Source organism: Ammodytes marinus, assembly GCF_949987685.1.
Source record: "Ammodytes marinus genome assembly, chromosome: 4".
Lineage (NCBI taxonomy): Eukaryota > Metazoa > Chordata > Actinopteri > Uranoscopiformes > Ammodytidae > Ammodytes > Ammodytes marinus.
In genome coordinates, this window is record NC_137233.1 from 24,509,256 (window position 1) to 24,527,769 (window position 18,514).

An 18,514-nucleotide genomic window follows, 5' to 3' on the forward strand; every position below is an offset into this window, starting at 1 on the left:
TTGGGAAATGTATGACAAAACACCGGAGTCTGAAATGAGTTGTTCGCTGTTTTAATTGCAGTTTTCTCCTTAAATAGCAGATATAATGTTCGAACATGACATAATAAAAATGGGTTCTACTGCTTTGACTACAGTGAAAACTACAAGCAAATGAGTAAACAAAGAACCAGTGGAGGTTTGGCTCGCACAAAATGAAGCACATTACAGTAATCACACTACAGGAACTTGTAAAGAGGAACAACTGATTTACAAAGGCATTTTGAGAATATATTTTTTGCTTTAAAACTGCCTTTTCATCAAGTTAATTGTTAAAAATAATGTCTATTCAATAATATGAAATAGCTTAATCAGCTGCAGCTGAATTTGATTTAAACCATACACCCCTTATGAGAAAGCTTAGGTTTACCCTGTGAAAATAAATTGTAAATGTAGGGCATTTACACATTGCTTATGCAGAAGGTTCATTGCTCAATACTTTTGTTCCTTTATAATCACCCTGTTGCACTAGAACACATTTGAATATATACACTTTGTACACACATGCACTGTCATAATTGCATACCACCATACAGAATATGGTTTTGCTTGTGCTTGCATTAGAGAATCCTTGTACTGTAAAATGCTCTTACACACTGTAGAAGCTTGAACAAGAAAGCCATTTGATATGTTAAGATGAAGGCCCCTATTGCATCTGTTGTAGAGCAGATTGTGAGCAGATTCACACTAAAATCTAAATTCAAAATCTTGCAATCTATGACTACTACTCTAGTATGTTTAATATTTCCTCTGGCTTTCACAAAGTCTTGCGAACTGTATTAATGCTTTGCAACTTGTAGTTCTAACTGCATGCAAACAATTGTTTTGGTCTTCGCTTATTTAATAGGCTAATTTATCTCTTTGAGAATAGAAATACGTCTCTAAAAAAAAACATCATTAGACAAAGGCTCCCCACCCATCGGTGCTCCAAGAAACATTTTGAAACTTTTGCAGTGAAATGGATTTTGGTTTGTAACTGCTTCAATGTTTTGTGGCCTTTCATATACGGTATGTACACTCATGCACACAAAAATGCAAAGTTAGACTTCTGTGTGAAATTGCCAGATAAGAAGGCAAGACCTCCTAATTTCTGATTTCAGCATACAAAAGCAATTATTGACTAGCCAACAATTCTAGGGCTTATTATGAGTAGGATTCCCTCGAGACAACAGGGCACGCTAGAAATCATGAATGGATACAACAGACCTGTTGCTCAGACAATCTTCTTGAGGAAGAGGAAATAACAGAGGAATCCACGGCACTTAGAAGTCATAAAACACATTGAAATTAAGCTTTTATACTTACTAATGGAATCAAGTGCCTTGAATACTTCTGTCTTTCAGTCCTCCCATTTTCCTTTCTTAAAGAGCACCTGTACCATTTTTGGCCCTATGTAGCTCCTCTTCTTTGTTCTTTTTTTTCAATTATCATGAAACGTTGCTTTGTCTATCTCATGTTCATGCTTGTCCAACACAATGTGGTATATGCAGGATTCGTAAACGATGTCCAGTGTTAGAAAAGTCTGAATCTGTAAAATACAGTGTTTTTCACCGTATTAATAATACACAACAGAATGTCTTAATGTCCATGTTCATTCCCTGTCTTGCTACGTGGCAAACTGTTGATAGAATGCCAGTTTGACTCTCTCGATGTGGTGGCACAGCTTGATGGCTGGTCCCAGCTTCAGGTCCATACACTCTTGCACTGTTGGGAGGTTAAGCAGCAGCAGCGCCTGTCCGTCAATCTCCTATAAAGACACACATTCATACAATATTAGCTTTGGCTAAACTCTTGTGGGCTGGTAGAGTGATGCTTTCTATCTGTGACAATTGATACAAAACAAATCTATAAAGCCCTTTCTGCAGTAGAGCTAGGTGAGCCGTCATCCTGAGTGGCCATTAAGTCTGCAAGTATTTCTTACCTGATCCAAGAAAATCCGTGCGAGAGGTGCACAGTCGGTGCTCCTGATGAAACGAACCACATCGGTAACGCTCCACTCCAGCGGGCTGGTGTCCAAACACAACTTCTGAGGAGGCTCAATCTTTGCGGTCTATAAACACACATACGGGATGAGTCACACAGAGACTCTGAGAAATCTCCTGGCTCGAGTGGAAGGGAACCTTGAAGCTCATTGTAATCCTTACAACTGATGCTGAGCAGAAGGGTTATTATCAGACCTGAATATTTCATAACAGGAACACCTCAAAAAGCTGTTTGGAGCAAGTTCAGGAAATTGTACTAAAATGGATTGGTAGATTAGAAATTGAAGAAGTGGAATTGTGGGGGAAAACATAAATACATTGCTTTTATTACCTTTGGTGAAGGGGGCCGGTTCTCATCATCAGAGTATGAGGGTGAGCGGGGTTTCCGGCGCTTGCGTTGGGGCCTGGGGGTTGCTGGTGGGGAGGGCGACGGCGTGGCGGGCTGAGATTTCCCATACGACTGTTCAGAATCATCCTGGAGATCGTCCTGCAGCTCCGAGCCAGTGTCTTCACTCAGGGAGTCATCGTCATCCAGATCCTCTTCGTCTCCACTGCCCTGTGGGCCAAAGACACGGATAACAAACAGCACATGAGCACCGATTCAAATAAAGCATTAGAAATAATCAAAGTTAACAGTGTTGCTTTAACAGTGATGCATATAGACAATATAGACATACTATATATACTGTATGTATACCTGTGGAGACCCAGCGGGCGTGTTGTCCACTGATGCTGAGGAGCGTCTCTTCTTATGGACAAAGAGCTGCTTCCTCCTCTTCCTCCTCCTCCCTCTTCTCTTCACTCCGCCCTCCAGGTTGGAGTGGCCCCCGGGCGGGCGGCCAACGCGTTTACTCTTCTTCTTTCCGTAGTAATACGCTGCTGACAAGACAACAGACTCACTGTGCAACGCTGCATTTGACATGTCTTATATATATCACTGAGAAGGATGCAAATTGACTGTTCGAACAGGTTTTGATACTTCTCTACAGGGAAAGCATGGATAAAAGCATGTCTGTGGAGGATAAGAGCCGTCTAGAGCGATATGAAAGCACAACAAGAAAAAGTGTAATCATTCGTCAGTTGCAATCAAATTGCATCAGTTTCTTAACCCCAACACTGCAGCAAGTCAACGTATAAACAAATGTAACTGTGCTGTCGAAATACTTCATAGGAAGATGAAATAGGGCCATTCTGACACATATTTTCAGAAAACCATAGCTGCTTATTCATAGCCCGAAGAAAGTAACTGCAATTTTTAAATCACAAACTATATCCCTCTGCCTCACAGAGTTTATGTGTTCATTTAGGGAGCATTTATTTACTCATTGATCAATTATATTCACGAACATAACAAATAAAAAGAACATGGTTTTTGAGAAATAAATAAATAAATGAGCCTTGCGTTACTTGGTTAGATCCAGTTTTATTAATGCTTAGAATTAAGGTAAAAACTGACGAGCAAGAGTAACACTTTGTAAGAAATCAAATTACAAATTAATTATAGCACCTGGGGGTTATGTTCGGTGTCCCCTTATGATAAGAAAGCAGCCACCTCTGACATCTGATAAAGCATTTGGAGTCTCGACAACCATCTGAACTATTAAAAAATAAAAACGTACTGTATTTGGTCTTTGTGAGGACGGAGCAGTTCTCTGAGCAGCGTTCCAGAACCATGCGAGGTCCAAACAGGTTCGGGCAGCACTCTAGCTTGATGCAGGTTTTTCTGCAGAAGTCTGCCACTCGGTCTGCAGTGCGGACTATTTCCACAGTGGCCCGATAACTCTTTCCCTTGTACCTGACATTGAAAGGAACGTAAGGTTGAACAGTTAATAAATTAACCAAAAAAATTTAAATATTTTATATTTCAGGCTGAACCTATCCGATTCTTCTCAATCACTGAAGCTCCTATTCTGTTAATGTTTGATCTAAATAAATTGCAACAACAAGCTAGGTCTCTCTTGGAAGTGAGCTCGTTGCTGTTAGTGAAATTATTGCCTTAATGACGTTTTAGGAGCTTGTGCTGGGTTCTGGTGTGCAGACTCTCATTTCCATTCAGTCTATGCTGGATTAAACATGCTGGCAGCTGTGAACACTCCTACTATTGCTGCAGGTTATCTACAGAAAGGGGCTGAGGATTGAATGGTGTTTCCCCTCACTTGGCTTTGAGTGTCTCTCCATGGCCTTGCCAGCGGCTTTCCTGGTCCAGCTGCAGCTCCCTCAACACGCGGCTGGGCTTGTAAGCCGAGTTAATCAGTAGAGTCAAAACCTGGATACAGGACAAGCACAGATTTACAACATGTAGAGGCTATCTGCAGGTTGGAGGGTTATGGCATTTATTATTTACTGGTGCTGTGTAGCATTCTAACATTAAACAGTCCCCGTAATCATATTCATTTTGAGACAAGACTTTGATAACTGTTGATAAAAAGTACATTTGCAGCCTTTTACTTGTCTCTGCATTGTTTGCCATTGGTTATTAATTATTTTGAACGAATGTCGTTTCTCACAAAAGGCAGAGGTATAGCTCTTCTCTTAAAGGCCTACTTCACCAGTGGGAATATGAAGGTGTTTTGAACTCTGAGATCCTATGTAGTATAAATGTGCAAACATTTTAGAAATCGGTTCATCCTAGCCTGAGAAAAGGCAGAAAGAGTGTTTTATGGTCTCACTGTCTAACCCTACAGTTTGCCCAGTTGTGACATCAAACCGCCATGTTTGGGCAAAAAAGCAAAGAGAGATCTTTCTTCCCTAAGATTCCCATTACATTGGTCCATTTCATCACTCAATTTGGCCCACCTAATTGTGTTTACCTGCTCGATTTAAGCAATGCAGCTCAGGGTTCACAAACTTTTGCACATACAATAGTTGGCAAATCATTTGTTTTATCTGTTTTAACAATCAATTTCCGGAAAAGAAAAATGCTGAATTGATAAACGAACACCTGTTATTTCATATAAAAAATACTGGTATTGATAAGAACGAATGATTAATGGTTAAACTGAATAAAATTCCAAAAGGCTCAAGGGGTTCACATACTTTCAAACAGCACTGTATGTGTTTCTTGCATTCTTGCAAGGCCCATTATAGAATGAGGGAAAGAGAAATGCGAAAATAAATTTAGTCTACTGATACAGGGGGAAGGAGCACAAGTAGTGACTTCCGCTTTGGGCAATGTGATACCAACACTATGGTGAGAATTAGAGGTTTGTGCTTTAGCAGGTATACATTTCAAAATCGGAAGTTTCGCATGTTAGAATGCCAACACCAAACACAATGTATAGCTAAGGCTTATTGGAAAACGATTCAGTTTGCAGAATTTGTGTTATAAACCAAACAATAGGAGAAAAATTTAAGTTTTGGCTTGATGATACTGTATATGGGAGGCTATGAGTGTCTGAAAGCATTTTCAAGCAATTCATCCTTTGGGAACCATAGGTGTCTGTACTTATTGCATATGCCAGCCGACCCACATTGCTTCAAAAGAGTTACATCGCTGTTTATGTCACAATCAGTCTTCATGTTTGTGTTTAAGGTGTGACGGACAATGCCTGTTTATCTGATATTATTCATTCAGTAAACAGCTGGAGAAGCCCCTCTCACCTCTTTTAGCACGAGGGCACAGTTTCCTGGGCCAATGAACTGAGGCAGCTCAGCAATGCGTCCCTTGTTGAGGTAAGGCCCAGAGAAACAGCGGTGGTTGAAGTAGATCTTGGGACAGCAGTACTTCCCATTCCCCTGTCCTGCAAGATGGACACAAAATGCGATATAAATAATGAAACAACCACGGACAGCAAGTGGGTGGGACGTATCACAATTATGAGACCTGAGACATAACAATCACCTGTCTCTGAATGGTTGGTCATATGCTGCTTGATAGCATCTGGTGACGATGACTTAGGCAGAGAACGGCTGTAAAAAACGAAATTTGAGTCAGATGTTGAAAGGCAACCCGACTCAATCCATTCAAACCGAAAATAAATCTGAATCCCCACCACTCCTCTTAATACTCACTGTTTCTCAGGCTGCACCACAGCAACCTTCCTCGCTTTTTCAACTGAAAAACAGAGAAAGACTAAAGTGGGCCCAGTCACACTTTTACACACGTTACATTATGCCACTCATTTGGAGGCCAGGGTGGAAAGCAGATTATATAACATTTGTCACAGCATTAGTCACAATCTCATTTAGGCAGATGTGGAAAGACCTTGAGAGTCCACCGTGATGACTCATGCTGTGTACCTGGGGGTTTGATGGGGTGGACAAGTGGATAGCCGTTTGTTTCACACCAGCTAACAGGGAAGATGTCGAGGGAGTCCACATGAACTATAAGCTCCGGCATGGGCTGTTTCAGTCCTGTACAAACAAACACACACAGGGCTATTAGAAAACACTTTACAATACACAGGAGCAGCGGCAATATTATGTTAAACAATTAATAGTGATTTGAGTTAATTTACTGCTTTAACCACAAAATGTGCCAGAATAGTAACACTTACTTCTTTGCTTGTGTGCACAGTGCACACACACACACACACACACACACACACACACACACACACACACACACACACACACACACACACACACACACACACACACACACACACACACACACACACACACACACACACACACACACACACACACACACACACACACACACACACACACACACACACACACACACACACACACACACACACACACACACACACACACACACACACACACACACACACACACAATATATACACCTTCTTATAATTGTGCAACAACACCTGCTCATTTTATAATTAGGTCTGTAAAAAAATTACGCGTTAACGCAGGGTGATTAATTTCTGGAATTAATGCGTTATTTTTTTTAATGCAATTAACGCATGTGCAGTATGATCTGCCCGCATCACACCCGCTCTGCACTACAGTCACTCTAACATTGTGGCTGACCCAGGATCAGTAGCTGCGCGTGGCCAAACATAGCAGCATTCTTGCCCATGCCATGTTTTCAACTGCTAACAGCCACGTCTGTGTCACGGGCGGGAGTTGATGTCGGGAGCAACAGGAGGAGAAACATTGTCCGCGAGGACACAAATGATTAATCTACAGCATCCTATGATTAATCTGACTAAAAAATTTAATCGTTTATGATAAATGTCAATTTTGTATTTCCAGAGTATAACATTAAAATATAGTAATAACGGAAAAAACAACAATTTCACAAAATGATTCCAATGATTTGCTTCTTCTTGCAGGTTCATCTGTGATGAAAACATCTAGTAGTAACACATAAATGCTACATTGAAAACACATTCTTTCAGTGACCCATCTCACCTTCCAGGCTGAGCCAAATGTATTGCCCTTTGACCCTGGTGACAGTTGCCACATGAATGTTCTCAGATGACAACAGGTTAACAGCCTCCAGTTTCATGGCCTCTTTGAAGCTGTGTTCACACGGCTCCTGGCAGGTAAACAAAGATTAAAGCTTGTTTTCACACAAAAGAATGGCTGTGTTGATCCCATACAGTACATTTATACACATATACACAAAGATAAAGTCGCTGTGAGCCACATGTTCACTCATCACACTGTGAACACATGGTGTCATCACATGCATTTGATTATGATGTCAGTCAGTCAAATGGGTAAAATCTCATTATACAGTATAAAGTCAGATTCTATAATAAGAAACATTTCTGACTGTATGGGCTTAGCAAAAATATCCAATCTATTTCTACCAAAGTATAACAGCTACTAGGCAGCAAATAGGTCTCACACTGTGCTTACATGTCAGATGTAGAAAAACTATGTATCATGCTCAAACTCTGTTCCCAAACAGGCTTTTTCTGCACAAAAAACATCCATATCACAAGCAGTGTACAGAGGAGGGGGGCTACGAGATACAGCAGCACTTTAGCGTCTGCAACGGAACAATAAATCAGATTACTGTTAATTTCCTATCGCTTTTTGTATAAAATGTCGGGAGCAAAGACATATATTTTCTTAATCCTATCCATAACATGAAATCACACACAAACCCTGTATTCAGTTAAAGAGTTTTTTTTTTTCAATAAAAAATATATAAATTGAAGACTTAATTGATGCTTGGATAATGCAACCCAAGTAATAGGACGTAATTAACTCTGCCAGGATGCTTATGGTATTTAAAATGGTATTAATTCATGCATGTGAATTACAGCACAGATCTCCTGTGGCTTTCATGCGATATCAACATAATAATATTTACCCACAACAAAGTTCACATGTAATTGTCATTTTGGCAAAGAACAATGGCGGTTGAACTTACAGTTGGGAAGCAGTGCTGAGGAGCTCCCTCGGCCTCGCACTGTTTCAGGTAATCTGCCCAGTCGAAGTCCGGACCCTGGTATCCTGCACATGATAAAAGAAAGGACACAAATAAAGACACTACTATCATCACTGAGAACTGATTGAGTAGGCGACTTTAAAGGAACATTTGATGGAGCGGACCTGGTGGAGGGCTGAGAGGGAGCCCATTTTTAAGGCTCCACTGAGCAGGGAAGATCCCCGGACTGTCTCTATGACACAGAAAAGACCTGCCGGCGCCCTCTGACTCCTCAATACCACAGAGGTCATCCATCTTCACCAGGAAGTACTGCTCAGTGAACACCTGAAGAGGAGAGGGGGTCATTTTGGGACACTTCCATACACTCCTAATTGCCATCTGTAAAGTTTCCGCCATCCATTTCGTTTCATGGAGACGCGCTAAAGAGTCAAACCGAATGTTAAGTAAAGGAGATCTGCTGTACTGTGAGATTCAAATGAAAGGCTCTAAAGGATAAATATTGAGCCATGTTAGTGTTTTTTGTGTTTTATTTTTACACAGAATGTTTTATTTTTACACAGAATAAACAAAGCAAAGACAGTGTGGTAATGAGGATAGAACGCATACACAACTATGGTCAATTAACAGCACACAGGAGAAAAACATTACAGCATATGAGAGACAGATTTGATAAGGAAATTCTGTTACCTTAGTGACAGTGGCAGGCCTGATGGAAATAGGTGCAGCAGGGTCAATAGCCTCCAGTTTCATTCCTTCCTTGAAACAATGAGCGCCGATGGCAGGCTGATCCTGAGACAAAAAAAACACACACACACACACACACACACACACACACACACACACACACACACACACACACACACACACACACACACACACACACACACACACACACACACACACACACACACACACACACACACACACACACACACACACACACACACACACACACACACACACACACACACACACACACACAGTCATCTTCAAAAGCTCAGCTCAAATAAATGTTTCATTATGCATCATTATCAAATCTGCACTAGCGGATAAACAGAGAGACGTTTGGGTCAGTGTGAATACGAGGACAAGAGCACAAGTGGCAGCACCTTGCTGAACTCTGCAGTCAGAGCTTCATCCTGAGGCAGGTCACTGATTCGCTGCCTCACCTCCTCCCACTCCTCCTCTGTTCGCAGGGACAGCAGTTCTGAAAAAAAAACATTGACACACAAATCAGCTGCTGAAAAGCTAAAGCTGACCCTCTGATCATTTGATTATCAAAGAGATATTTGATGAAAAAGCTAAAAATGAAGATTACGAGCTGAATTAATGAACATTTGATGCTACCTTTCAGCATGATATCTTCCCTTTTCCTTTATGAAACGATAAAATAGAAGTACTCACACTATAGTTTTCTTTAAAATCAGTTGCTGCTAACTGCATTTGGTTATGTTATTAAATATCAAAGTTTGTATCCGTGGTAGCTGCAGTGCTACCAGAAAGTAGATAAGCTGTTTCAGTAAAGACAGAGAGACATTGCCTCTGGTGCTGCTCACATCTGATAAATAAACAAACTTTATCCACTTGAAGAGCATTATGGCCCTGTAAACAATGATCTTTCCAATCCTGCGTGCAGGGCTGTACGCTTATTTTTTCAGGTGGTAGCACTGGTGCTAGCAAGCAAAAAAATTCAGTAGCACAAAAATAAATTTGGTAGCACACAAAGTAGGCTATGATTGAAAACTTGCATAACCTTAACCCTTGCATTTTGCTCTAATTACCTTTGAGCATGTCATCCTGGTCTCATTTGAGATTCACAATTAATATGATATCCTAGTGGGTGCAGTAATAATTGTAGAAAAATTAATAGGGGTGCACTGATTGCAATTTAGAAAAAAGAATCTAACCTGCCAATTGCAATTTTTTGCTGATTCAGAATTATTATTATAATGTCCTTCTGTTAATTAAAACCAAACTTTAAAACATTAAACATAGCCTATTAAATAAATAAGTATAAATATTGGTACAATTTAGGATAAATTAAATAGGTTGTTGTGAATGTGTTGGGAGTAGCTTTTCAGTGGCTTATTTAAAACTTTGTAAATAGACTAGGCTACTGTTGACTGCTCTCTGCAGCTGAATGAGTTGCCTTTCAAGCTAGAAAAAAGCGCTAACTTCCTGTTCTTACCGGCTTCAAAATAAAAGTCAACTAACGTTTGGCTAATAACAGGCTTTTAATGTGAAGGCGCACAGGAAATGTTCTGTTTGTACACGAGCTAACTTAACTGCGGTAATGTGCCGTCTCCTTCCGGTAATTGCCGTTGGTGAAGTTTTTATACCTAGAATCGCTGCACCCGCACAGATCCCGAGGACACATCTTTCACCAGCCAAAGTGGAGGGTGGATTCAATAACTTACTTGCCTAAGACTCATTTACCCGCAGTGTTAATGTAGAGCCCTCTAAGCAGTGTTGTGCATCTCTCCTCTGTGTTTCAAAGACAGCCTCTCCTCATTAGCAAGCTGTCGCACGAGTGCTAATGGGTTCGTATTCATCATCGCACGTGATCAATTTCAGTAGCAAATGCGATCAAAACTGTCGCACTGTACAGCCCTGCCTGCGTGGAAAATCAATTTCAAGGTCCAGTGGAATACCATCACATTTTGAATATTGATTCTGTGAATTTCATCACTACGCAGTTGCTGCCAAAGTTTTGGAAAATGTTAATTTTACTTGCATAATGTGACAAGTGAGGGAAATTGACCAATCTGAATGAGCAAATAGTTATAAACATGAGATAATGTGATTTAAAAAATCCACTGCAGGGATTCTATATAAACAGTCTAATTAGTTATCATAGGATTATACTAAATAATTAAATTAAAACATGCATCCATTTCATGACATGCCATGTGAATTCTTAATGCGAGGTTTGCCTGCTTTGGCAGCAAACCTTGAGATTTAGACATAATTTTCCCTTTCTTCTTTTATTTTCTAAAAATATAACGTTTGACCTGTGACAGTGCCACTGACCTGAGGGAGGCCTGAGGGTGCAGCCGTGCTCTTTGGCCCAGCCTGGTGGGTGTAGGCGTGGGTGGAGGTAAAAGAGCCAGAGGGTTGTGGGTGTGTCTGGGAGGCCCTCTGTGCCTAGCAGGCGCAGCTTCAGCCTGCCTCCGACGTTCTCCTCCACCTCGGCAGCCCAGGCCAGCCCCGGGTCAACACAGTCCTGGAGCTCCACGTAGCAGCCTGCACACAGGAGCTCCACAGGGTCTCTACCACGCTGAGGCTGTGGGGGGGGGGGGGAAATAAGAAGCTTATAGCACACAAACTTAAACAAAGACAAATGCACACACGCTGAGGCAAGGTGAGGAATTTGTACTGAGAGAGAATGCACTGTATGACTAAGTGGCAGAACCAAAGCACAGTCACTGAAAGCTAACTAATGGCTCTGAAGAATTTCACAGGCGGTTCCTACAGCAAATTGGCCTTGAGCAGCTCAGCCTTGGTGCTGTAAACACAAACGGCATTGTTATTTGGGAGACTCTTGGACTTCCCACCGGGTATGCATTAAACACCTCAAAATCGGTGTACAATTTCTGCCTCTTCTTTTTGACTTTTTAAACGGGGAAACACAAACACAGTAGGCTTTTGGAAATGTAAGTCTACATAGACATTGCTGAAGATTTTAATCATCTGAGGGTATGTACCGTTAACCTGGTGTTTTCCCAATGTCAGTTGTATTTACAGAACTTGCCTTGCCACTTGAACAGTTATGGGGAAAGTCTAACTTTATTATGACAAGCTCAAAAGTTTAAAAGTGAAAGCATGTGTCTAACTGCCATGAGATAGGGGGTGCGTCATGTTTGGCATCAAGTCAGTTATGTCACAAACATGCTGGAAAACAGTGTAGTAAACAATCAAAAGTCATCATGTGATGGAAGCCAGAAAGGCGGTGGTCAACGCTACATTATCATATCTTCTACTTGTAAATTGCTGTTGCAAGAAGAAGGACAGCTGCCCCTTTACCCTGCCTTACCAATTCCAGCACGTTGGCAGGCGCGCTGCACTCCTCAGCCAGGGCCTTTTCCAGCAGAGCCTCCCAGTCCTGATGCTTCTCACGTACACCTAAGGTGGATGATACACACACACTGTTTATTTTACAAACCAAACAATCTGGTGGGCTCAGCATCAAACCTACAAACTACACTATTGTGCCCGGTCTCTCTCATTCACACTGAATCACAGCCTCAACCATAAAATAAGATCTAATGAATTAATATACTTGAATTAATTTAAAGATAACTTTGGCTTACATACTGTGGGCAGCTTTTATCTGTGTTTTTTCCAATTGTGCCATGCAGCCTCCACATTCTGAACAAGTATTTCAGTTGCTCTGGTATTTTGTTTCATTTTTAACCTTTTTTCAACACGTTAACATATTAGTTGTCTTAGGGGTTATAGGCAGAATTAATAAAAAATAAACAGAAAAGTAACAGTGTAATTGCTCTCTTGTCCATTTTCCGGACCAAACTATTCCTCATGAACTGTCACATCAGAATGGGCAAAACAAGCGTTTTACCTCAATAGAACTGTGCAACAGTCGGGATGCAAAAATATTCATTACTCCCCTTGCTAGGCTGAAAAAAAAGAGCAATTACTCGATATATCTAAATTGGGATAAAACAGGGCCCCAGCCCATTCTGCCCTCGGGAAGGAGGGTATGAATTATTTTTTCTTTTTTTTTCATTACTTTTAATTTTGTGTTTGTGTTTCTATTATTTAAACATTTACGATAAATTGACAAAAAACTGAAGACGAAACCAAAAGACGTATTATTATTATTTGGAAGCACTACATTTGTAAAATTAACAAAAAAGCTGTCTGAACTCAACATCTGCAATTTACTATCAATTAATGAGAGAATTTATTTTATAAAACAAAAATGATGATGATGATGATTATTATTATTATTATTATTATTATTATTATTATTATTATTATTATTATTATTATTATTATTATTATAATATAAGACGTTTCCTACACCTCTCACAGCTAAATAAAAACCGCCTTGACAACCCCAGCCACGCCTCACCCTCGGGGGCCCTCATGGTCTTCCCGTGCTGGCGGCTCCAGCCCAGTGGGTGGAGGTCTGCTGTCATGATGTCACACCAGAAGTCGGCGCGCCGGTCGTCCTGGTATCCCTCATAGCGCAGCAACAGCAGCTGGCCACATGTGGTGATGATGTTGGCCACCCAGTAAGGGCTTTCGGCCTCTGCGCGCACACACACCTCCAGCTTCATGCCTGGAGTCAGTCCTGTCTGCAGGCCCTGGTCCACCTGAGACAGAGGAACACAGACACGTTGAGTCATTAACTTGATTGGCATACTCTCACTTCAACCACATTGTGATTTGGGCTGGTAACCAGGTTACACAAAAACCTGCACAAGGAGGAGAAAAAAATTACTTTTATTCTATGCTAGTTTTGGTTATTATTGCAGTTAAGCATCATGTGTTACAACTGTAATCTATAGAAGCTTTGTAAAAACTGGTGCAACAGAGACTTCTGTGTTGTACGCTGTGGATTGCTTCACGACTGGATGTCTTTATAGCCGTTTCTTAAGATGGATTTAGACATTACCAGAGGCTTTGCTCGCCGACACATACCCTAGATTGGAGTCACAATTTCACATTTAACACACAGTTTGAAACTAGCATTTGAAAACTTAGTATGGCCTTTACGCAGATGTTTAGTCATCTATGATGAATGTATGGTACACGCTCATCCAGTGATGTGCGTTAGCTGTGAACGTTGTTGTCAGCACCCACATGTTTGAAGGCGTGATGGGGCACGGACACGGCTCCGGTCTCCTCCAGGTAGTCATCCCAGTTGAAATCAGACACATCCTGAGTGGAGTCCCCATCTGGAACACACAAACACACACACATCTCTCTTTTTCAGCCCGCCCTCCAACAGATCATCTTACTCATTTCAAATAGCTGTACACACAGTTATTCTTACCAGACTCCATTGACTCCTGACTCATGGTGGTGCCCCCTCAAGGCCAAGGCTGGGAGCTCTGAGGGGAAACAGAGGAGGAGGGTTGTTAGAGTAAATGAATGACAGGGAGAAGAAACCAAAGACACGCAACTGTGTCGCTGAACCGCCTTCCTCGTCCCTCTTCTGCAGCACCCTGCACTCCTCCCTGCGTGCGCTTAATCAGATCACTATCCGTAGATCTCAACATTACCCAATAATCTCTGAACTCTTTACAACAGCTGTAAGATTAATGGTAGAGGTGATCCCGCTGGCTTGCAACAGCCCGCTCAGCAGTTCACAAGCCAAACTGTATCAGCACAAAGTTACACAAAGAGTTGGAAAACAGTGATCAAGACTCACGCAGACACGTGACATCTATCGGCAAACAATGTGTCAGCTAAACGGCTAGAGATAAAAAGAGATATTATCAGTCAACATTCAAACCCATTCATATAGCAATGGCAACCATTTGAAGTCAAGCTGCAGAGTTAGAAAAAGCTCAATTTAAAAGCCTTAATTTACAAAACCCCGCTTCAAGGTCAAAATTAAATGAATTTGCATTAGTTTGGATTTTTCTGGTAATTTGAAAATCTAAGACTAGGAGGACTTGATAAAAGAGTTATTTAGATACATAATCCTAGGTTGTGTTACAACATCAATATGAAGGGGGCTTCTTCTCAATCAATACAAAAAAAAGGTGGTGGCGGTGGTGAATAAGATCAGAAATGACTTGCTGCTGCATACTACTTGCCATTTAATAGGGTGGCACGGGCTACCACCAACATAACACACCAGATGGTATGTGTTCCCTGGGAAATAATATTTTAAACTATTCAAATCTCAACCAGCTCTACCTCTACTTGTGAAGCTCTTCTCTTTTGAACTGTGAGAGTATACCTTTTCAAGCAGCGCCTTGACACGAATGTGAGTGCACACATCAAGTCTTTGACACATCACACTGATCCGCAGCATTGTGGAAAGCAGATGATACTAGCTCATACAACAGGAGAGATGACGTGAATGAGGAAAAAGGGGTCTACTGGCTCCGCGTGACGGCAGTGGACAGAGCGGTGTATGGGACGCTGAGGATGACTGCGGCCCCATTCAGACGACCTGTCAGGCCCGTCTTTGTCAAGTCTGACGTCTCTATTAAAACCAGTCCCACCATCAGAACCCCCCACTGGACCAACGCACTGCCACCGCGACCTCCTTGCTCCGCTGGGATCAACTCCACCTTTCACCCGCGACCCTGGCCCAGACTCCCTCTGTCTTTCTCCCCCTCCCTCCCGACACACACCAGAGGGTCTTATTGTCCCGCGGGGGTCACACTCTCCCAACACAAGAGAAGAAAAAAATAAAAGACCCGCGAAGAAATACGGACTTAAAGTTAAGAAGCTGTATTCTAACGCCTGAGGCTGAGCTTATATGGGATCATGTATGAATTCATGGTGGGATTTGAAGTTGTCTTTCTACAAGCTCTTCTGTTGCAAATGTGTGTCATGCAATTAAAACAAGACCAAACGGAAGCAGTCATTCTCAAAAAGATAAAATAGTTCCTGGATGCTGCCTCAGAGTGGGTTTATTGATTACACTTCTGAAGGTCATGGTTTTAAATTTTCAAACACTGCAGGCAGCCCTCAACTTCGTAGAACATGGCCTCTGCTTGTGTAGGCAGACAGGAAGAAATGCAACTTCCCCTGTTACAGACACAATAAGCGATCTGTGTGTGGACCACAGCTACCAGAAGCAGTCTGGCTGCACCCTTCTGCACCACCAGAGAGTCTGACTGAACCTGAAAGAGAAAGGGCCGAATTTGCAACCACGCACATAAACGCACAAACACACACAGGCACAACCACCAGCACTAACAGACAACTGACATCCACACTTCTTCCTCTTTATGGGCACTTACTGAATGTTATTCTCATCAGCACTTTGCATTTATTGGGTTGAGCCTTTCCTAACAAGCCTTTCCAGAAGCTCTGCGGTTCAAGGTGGGACATGCAATCTGACAAAATACACATCCACACACAATGCGTCTTCCCCAGGAGATAAAATCAAAGCCACCTTTCAATAAATTGAATGTAACTCCCGGGACATTTCCCCAAACACTATTTAAGTATAGCTAGGTGATTACATCTCATAAAGGAGCAACGTGGCAGAGAATGCACTGGAAAATGAGTATGTCCTCCTCTTCCATGTCAATATTCCAACAAAAACAAAACCTTCTTTCAGAGGAGCATTTACTTGCTTTTCTTCTTATCATTTGTTTTAGAACATGGCAGTGCGTTACGGATTTATGTCAACCAAAGGGTAAAAACACATTGTCCCACTTACCTGTTGAGCAGTGTCCACTCAGCCATGCAATTAGTTTTGGTTCCATGGTGCCACATTCTGGTCCCTAAAATTTCTGCCCTCACTCTAACACAACAGAAGTGATTGGAATTATGTTTGCGGTGTTCACAGCACTGAAAAATGGCATGTTAAAAAAAGAAAAGAAACAGTGTCTCCATTCTGACACTGAATAGTTTCATAGGAACCTGTTACTGGATGGAAAGTAGTTCCAGTGACAAACTGTTTACAGTCAAGAATGGGGAGCATCTTGTCTGACGGGGGAAAAAGAAAATTCTGCCGTTATATTATTGATAGAATATAGAATATTTTAAATGTAAGTTTTGTTAATGCTGTGGGGGCACCACAAATAAAATTCGACCTGTTTTGTGTTGTGAAAGAGGCAGAAATCTCACTGACTGATGTCTCAAGACCATATAACTTAAACATTGTGGCAGAAGGGTAGATATAGCTATAGGAAGTGGAAAAAAAGTATGAGGCCTTACCGAGATTGACATGGTACTTGAATTACATTTAATAACGAAATTGGTAGTCTATCTTCAACCAGTGGAGCTTTAAATACCCCAAACTTCCTTAGAATGGGCATTATGGTTGACAACAAAGGCTTGCACTCAACAAAATAAGCATTCGGAGCTTGGCCTCCATGTATAGTAGCCTAAGCCGAGTCAATAACTTCAGACCAAACAAGAACAATCAACATTTCCTGCACGCTTCACTTACAAACAACAGAGTATAATTGCATTGTTTTACAAAATAATTGCAAGTGTGTGTTTCATTCAGCTGCAATAATGATGCTCGATGCCTTTGCATAAAGGCACGTCAACTGGAGCAACGCTACCAGCAGATGGATCACTCAAGTTGCACAATAGGGAAGTTAAGAGCCAAGAGAGAAAAAAATAGATAACAATAAGTCAACGAGGAATATGACAACTGAATGACAACCATGTGCGCATCCTCCCGCTCCAGATCAGCTGCTAGAGGCAGACTAAAGCCAATAGCACTAATAAGCCAGCGAGTTTATTTGGCTGTTTGGCGAGAGAGCCAAACAGAAACAAATCGGCTGAGATCGTTCAACCTTCATTATGTAAGGCTTCGACATTTATAAATATACAGAGTTACTCAATGACAAATCACTGGAAATTTCCACACAATCGTTCTAACTGAAACTAGCTTAAGATCGCACTGCTCGTACGGACTGACCGCAGCAGCATTCAGAAACAGAGATGGGCCATTAACGCAGCGGATTTGCAGAGAGAGAGAGAGAGAGAGAGAGAGAGAGACTACAGCGCCCACGGTCTAACTTTCAATGTGAGAAGAACATGGCAAATACCGATTGAAGAATTATTAAATGGCTGTCTAATGAATAAACACGGAGTCCAAAATGCACAACAGCCGTGTGGGACTCACTGAACACATGGTAAAACCGCCTGTGTCCGAGTCAAGTTACTGAACGTCACGGCTTGAGCAATAAGAGCAGGCTGACGAGCAATAAGGGCGCTTGCACTCGACCGAACCCGACTCATCTTTTTGAGAGACGGGAAAAAAGACGAATGCGCCACCCCAAAACTAAACAGCGCAAGGACTCTATAACAAACAACACAGAGTATGTGAATATTTAGTCGCAAAATTCGTCCCTTACCGCTAAGTAGTTTTTCCAAGTCGGTTTTTAGAAGCCGTTTCTCTCCGCCTGCTCGCTCGCAGCAGTGTTAAGCTAGCGAGAGGAAAAAGCGGGAGTTCCACCGGTGGAGCGTTTCAAAATAAAGCCCTAAATGAGAGCGGGATTTATCA

The 18,514-nt window shown here is 41.7% G+C and overlaps 1 protein-coding gene across 2 annotated transcripts; it reads right to left on the reverse strand.

Annotated features, from left to right (window-relative positions):
• Window positions 1–71: 71 nt before the first annotated feature.
• sfmbt1 (Scm like with four mbt domains 1) lies at window positions 72–18,423 on the reverse strand. Of its 2 annotated transcripts, none has more exons than XM_080026783.1 (21): window positions 18,366–18,423; window positions 14,357–14,414; window positions 14,164–14,258; window positions 13,430–13,673; window positions 12,371–12,459; window positions 11,368–11,620; window positions 9,447–9,544; window positions 9,025–9,126; window positions 8,502–8,661; window positions 8,320–8,402; window positions 7,347–7,473; window positions 6,258–6,371; window positions 6,030–6,072; window positions 5,860–5,927; window positions 5,619–5,758; window positions 4,175–4,284; window positions 3,638–3,813; window positions 2,716–2,894; window positions 2,350–2,574; window positions 1,958–2,086; window positions 72–1,783 (listed from the first exon to the last, which is right to left on the reverse strand). In XM_080026783.1, exons 2-21 carry the CDS (start codon window positions 14,379–14,381, stop codon window positions 1,643–1,645), a joined length of 2,601 nt encoding a protein of 866 aa, XP_079882909.1. In that variant the 5' UTR covers window positions 14,382–14,414; window positions 18,366–18,423; the 3' UTR covers window positions 72–1,642. The 2 variants fall into 2 exon arrangements, with proteins under 2 accessions (XP_079882909.1, XP_079882908.1); XM_080026782.1 differs by having other exon boundaries at window positions 2,716–2,897.
• Window positions 18,424–18,514: the final 91 nt, after the last annotated feature.

Coding starts and splice junctions, on each gene's coding strand:
- sfmbt1 (XM_080026782.1), bottom strand. CDS start 14,381: ATGAGTCAGGAGTCAATGGAGTCTG. Junction 13,674..14,163: donor CCCATCACGCCTTCAAACAT/GTGGGTGCTGAC, acceptor CCTCTGTCTCAG/GTGGACCAGGGCCTGCAGAC. Junction 2,898..3,637: donor CCTCACAAAGACCAAATACA/GTACGTTTTTAT, acceptor TTGTCTTGTCAG/CAGCGTATTACTACGGAAAG.